Here is a 6,000-nt window from a genome sequence, read left to right on the forward strand (position 1 = left end):
TAGAAACAGTCAGCCATACATGAAGTAACCTGGAAAATGAATGCGGGTCGTTTTTGACCCATATTGTGCATTAGAAGGGTAGTGATACAAAAAGGGTGTTTATTCAAAAAGTAAGAAAGGAAAGAATAAAATAAGGATATATGATGATGAAAACAAGTTAATTGAGGAATACTTGAATGCTGAATGATGAAATTAAATTATTGCAAAGATATAAAAGATAAAAACTCAGCCGGGTCACTTTTGACCCATGTTTTGCATCAAAGGGTTAAAAACAGTACAGCCTAATTCCATATAGCTTAAATTTACTTATAGGGTAAATCCCTGTAAATTATGCGTAGTTACAGCCTTAGTCAAAATAGTACAGCCTTTTTCAAAATAGTACGGCCTTAGTCACAGTAGTTACAGCCTTAATTAAAATAATACAGCCTATATCAAAATAGTATGGCCTTAGTCAAATAATTATGACCTTATTCAAAATAGTACAGCCTAATTACACATACCTTAAATTTACTTACAGGCTAAATCCCTGTAAATTACACATAGTTACAGCCTTAGTCAAAATAGTACGCCATTAGTCAAAATAATTATGGCCTTATAGAAAATTGTACAGCCTAATTACAAATAGCTTAAATTTACTTACATGGTTAATCCCTGTAAATTACGTGTAGTTACGGCCTTAGTCAAAATAGTACAGCCTTAGTCACAGTAATTACGGCCTTAATTAAAATAGTACAGCCTAATTCAAAATATTACGGCCTTAGTCTAAATAGTACGGCCGTAGTCACAGTAATTATGGCCTTAATCAAAATAGTACAGCCCTATTCAAAATAGTACAGCCTTAGTCAAAATAATTACAGCCTTGTTCAAAATACTATAGCCTAGTTACCCATAACTTAAATTTACTTACAGGGTAAATCCCTGTAAATTACGCGTAGTTACAGCGTTAGTCAAAATAGTTCAGCCTTATTCAGAGTAGTACGACCTTAGTCACAGTAATGACGGCCTTAATCAAAATAGTACAGCCTAATTCAAAATAGTATGGCCTTAGTCAAAATAATTACGGCCTTGTTCAAAATAGCACAGCTTAATTACACATAGCTTAAATTTACTTACAGGGTAAATCCCTGTAAGTAAATCCCATACCACCCCATCCCATGGCCGCTGATGAATTTCCATCACTATCAGTGAACTGTTTTGGCTAGGAGCTGGCATCTGGCTCCACAATGCCCTGACCCTCTCGTCTCCGTCTGCATCACCTCCCACCCTCCCTACCCCACCATATTGCTATCCTGGCTTTAAATGTGCAAATATGCTCGCTAAGGTGGGTTTTTTTGGACCCTGGTAAGGTGCTCAAGATGACTTTTTTTTAACCTAACTACCCCATGATGTGTGTTTGTTTCCTTTTCTGGGGGCTGATTGTACCGGCGGCACCAGTGTGGCATAGTACAACCTTATTAAAAATAGTACAGCCTAATTACACATACCTTAAATTTACTTACAGGGTAAATCCTTGTGAATTACGCGTAGTTACGGCCTAAGGGCAGGGCGTAAAATAAAGTGTTACCGTATTTTCTTGTTTTTTATTTTAGCTTGACCTCTAGATTGTTGCTTTAATTGTGACCATAAGCTTCAGAGAACACACTACATCTGTGTGTTTCAGACACATTTATGGTGGGATGTGATTAATAGGTTGGCATGCAAGCACCAATTATGAGTCCAAATAAAGATGATGAGATTAATATTTTTTGCAAAGCAAGCTCTGTGTAATGCACTCAAAAATATATTTGTTTTTCACAAATCTTCAGTATTCCTGATGCAGTGTATTGAGTTTAGACACTGATCAAGTATGTACAGGAGCTGGTCATGAAAATAGAATATCATGAAAAAGTTCAGTAATTCCATTCAAGAAGTGAAACTTTCATTGATTACACACAGACTAATGTATTTCAAATGTTTGTTTCTTTTAATTTTGATGATTATAACTGACGACTAATGAAAACCCCAAATTCAGTGTCTCAGAAATTAGGATGTTACTTAAGACCAATACAAGAAGAGGATTTTTAGAAATGTTGGCCAACTGAAAAGTATGAGCGAGTACAGCACTCAATACTTAGTTGGGCCTCCTTTTGCCTGGATTACTGCAGCAATGCGTCGTGGCATGGAGTCGATCAGACTGTGGCGATTCTCAGGTGTTATGAGAGCACAGGATGCTTGTTATTGTCCTTCAGTCCTTCTGAATTGTTGGGTGTGGCATATCGCATCTTCCTCTTCACAATAGCCCATAGATTTTCTATGGGGTTAAGGTCAGGTGGGTTTGTTGGCCAATTAAGAATAGGGATACCATGGTCCTTAAAGCAGGTACTGGTAGCTTTGGCACTGTGTGCAGGTGCCAAGTCCTGCTGGAAAATGAAATCTGCACCTCCATAAAGTTGGTCAGCAGCAGGAAGCATGAAGTGCTCTAAAACTTCCTGGTAGACGGCTGCGTTGACCTTGGACCTCAGAAAACACAGTGGACCAACACCAGCAGATGACATGGCACCCCAAACCATCACTGACTGTGGAAACTTTACACTAGACCTCAGCCAACGTGGATTCTGTGCCTCTCCTCTCTTCCTCCAGACTCTGGGACCTTGATTTCCAAAGAAAATGCAAAATTGACTTTGATCAGAGAACATAACTTTGGAGCACTCAGCAGCAGTCCAGTCCTTTTTGTCTTTAGCCCAGGCGAGACACTTCTGATGCCGTCTCTTGTTCAACAGTGGCTCGACAAAAGGACTACGACAGCTTAAACCCATGTCTGCATACGTCTGTGCGTGGTAGTTCTTGAAGCACTGACTCCAGCTGCAGTCCACTCTTTGTGAATCTCCCCACATTTTTGAATGGGTTTTGTTTCACAATCCTCTCCAGGGTGCAGTTATCCCTATTGCTTGGACACTTTTTTCTACCACATCTTTTCCTTCCCTTCGCCTCTCTATTAATGTGCTTGGACACAGAGCTCTTTGAACAGCCAGCCTCTTTAGCAATGACCTTTTGTGTCTTGCCCTCCTTTTGCAAGGTGTCAAAGGTCATCTTTTGGACAACTGTCAGGTCAGCAGTCTTCCCCATGATTGTGTAGCTTACAGAACTAGACTGAGAGACCATTTAAAGGCCTTTGCAGGGGTTTTGAGCTAATTAGCTGATTAGAGTGTGGCACCAGGTGTCTTCAATATTGAACCTTTTCACAATATTCTAATTTTCTGAGATACTGAATTTGGGGGTTTTCATTAGTTGTCAGTTATAATCATCAAAATTAAAAGAAATAACATTTGAAATATATCAGTCTGTGTGTAATGAATGAATATAATATACAAGTTTCACTTTTTGAATGGAATTACTGAAATAAATAAACTTTTTCACGATATTCTAAGTTTATGACCAGCACCTGTGTGTGTGTGTGTGTGTGTGTGTGTGTGTGTGTGTGTGTGTGTGTGTGTATCTTCATTCACAGCAGGCTGGCACATTTTTTATTTAAGAGAGTACAGCATCCAGCCTTAAAGATAAAATTATTTTATTGTCTCCCATATGGAGTTGAGTTAGGAATATCTGAGTAAGGTATATTTACAGTAGATTCATAAGTTATTTTCAAAATTATAAGAAATGGCAACTTGACTCCACAGCAAGCAATAACACTAGTAAAAAGCACAAAACATGTTCTGAATGGATACATATGCTTTGAGGATAAAATGTACCAGTGTAGTTCAAAAATAAGGTACACAAGGCACAAGGCCACACACAGAAACCTGAATGCACTGAAGACATTGTCAAACCACACAAAAACTATCTATCCTTTTTGAAAATTTCATTGTTGAAATAAAACAGTTATGGCTAAACATGGTGAATGGATGAATAATTGTAGAGTCCTGGAGCCTCAGTTACAGGAGGCTGAACAATGCTGTTTCAGACCTCCTCCTCCCTGATGGAAGATACAACCTGATAAAAACCTTCCAGACTCAGATTCACTGCCTGCATTTGGTTGATGAATGTCCTCCAAGATAGACTTCAAGTTCAGATATCTTTATGAATTGGGCAAATACAGGTTATATATTGATATCAGTCTGTTTGTTTGTTGTTTTCAGTTATACTTGTTATGCAATTTGTTTCATGATTGAATGTTTTGTCTTTGACAACAATAATGGAGAAAGAGTTAAATGTTACTTATGTAACTCTAGCCTGGTATGTAGAAATTAAGTACAGATATGTTTATTTCTTTATTATGTGTATATTATATATTCTAATAATCTGCAGTAATTCTACTATTGTTTATCTCATCTGTATTCATAAAAACCTTCATGAGCCTATGTACATTTTCATTGCAGCTTTGCTCCTGAACTGTGTTCTTTACACTACAAATATTTACCCCAAACTTCTGATTGACTTTTTATCTGAAAAACAAGTCACATCATATTCAGCCTGTCTCTTTCAGTTTTTTATATTTTACACTTTAGGCTGTTCAGAGTTCCTTCTCTTGGCAGCCATGGCTTATGACAGATATGTGGCTATATGCAAACCTCTGCAATATCAAACTATAATGAGAAAAAACACTGTGTGCATTTTCCTGGTCATAGCTTGGGTCGCACCTGCTTGTCATATTGCAGTCCTTGCAATAGCGAGTGCTGAAGCTAAACTGTGTGACTTTAATGTAAAAGGAATATTTTGTAACAATGCAGTTTACACTCTTCAGTGTGTAAGATCAAGATTTATTACTATATTTGGTGTGGTTTCTTTATTAGATCTTGCGATGCTTCCTATGCTCTTCGTAGTTTTCACATACACAAAAATATTTATAGTCTCTTATCAAAGTTGCAAAGAAATTAGAAAGAAAGCTGCAGAGACCTGTTTACCCCACCTGTTAGTTTTAATCAGCTACTCTGTTTTTTTTATATATGATGTCAGTATAGCTCGAGTGGAATCAGATTTTTCAAAAACTGCACGTATAATAATGAATTTACAAATAGTGCTCTATCATCCTTTGTTTAATCCATTCATATATGGGCTCAAGATGAAGGAAATTTCTAAACACCTAAAAAGGCTGCTTTCTCAGGGCAACATGAGCTCTTGTATTAAAACTGAATGCTAAGTTACATTAATTTCTTCTGTAATCAGTTTGCTGCAGTTATTCAAAACACTTTTCATCTCACATAATCAAATCCCAACTCTCATTCAGAACATTTCTCATGTTGTACAAGAAAGTACAAGAAAATATGAAATGTAAAAAAAAGATGCTTCCAACAATGTAATTAGTAAACTATAACACCGCTTTTAAGATATTACATTGGTGTTATTTTCTTTGTGGTTATTAATAAAGTGTTTATGGATGATAAGATACACATTCTAAGTTCATGTTGTATTTATACTGCAAGAGCAGATCGAATGTTAATGAACTCCACTAGAGGAACTAGTCTTCTCTAAGATGTGATAGATTTTTTTACTCATGTTCAGACTGGATATATGTTAATCTACAGGAATTCTAATATTTACTCATTTGGTTTCACCAGAAGCTTCATGTACACTACATACAGTAGGTTTCTTTCAGTTGTTAGTTTGACTTGAGTGCTGCTTCCAGACACAGATCTGATGTAGCCTGTTTCATTCATTAGTTTAGTTATTGTCCTTAATGTGCCATGTTGAAAGTTATGTATCTATGCAGTACCAGTCAAAACTAATAATTTATGTAAACATTTGCAATGCCCAATGGAGAAAAGATAAATGTATTCATCCTAAGCCTGGCTTTGCTTGTGCCTTTTCTGATGCATTGGCCCCAGATGACACTTCACTTTGAAAGCAAATTTTAAAACAGTTTTTGTTTTTGTTTTTTTTGTTTTTTAAACAGTGGAGGAATAATAATAAGGAAACTCTGCATGCCCCAGTCTTTTAACAACCTCCGAGGCAGCTTTGTGTGAGCAGGTACCTTTAAAATGTAGATTCATATTTCATTTTCAGTGCATTTGAAAGCATCACACA

The 6,000-nt window shown here is 36.7% G+C and overlaps 1 protein-coding gene across 1 annotated transcript; it reads left to right on the forward strand.

Moving 5' to 3' along the window:
* Positions 1 to 4,171: 4,171 nt before the first annotated feature.
* Positions 4,172 to 5,116, forward strand: LOC115801169 (olfactory receptor 13C2-like). The gene has a single exon (XM_030758900.1). It carries the CDS (start codon positions 4,172 to 4,174, stop codon positions 5,114 to 5,116), a length of 945 nt encoding a protein of 314 aa, XP_030614760.1.
* Positions 5,117 to 6,000: the final 884 nt, after the last annotated feature.

Source organism: Archocentrus centrarchus, chromosome 21 (genome assembly GCF_007364275.1).
Source record: "Archocentrus centrarchus isolate MPI-CPG fArcCen1 chromosome 21, fArcCen1, whole genome shotgun sequence".
NCBI lineage: Eukaryota > Metazoa > Chordata > Actinopteri > Cichliformes > Cichlidae > Archocentrus > Archocentrus centrarchus.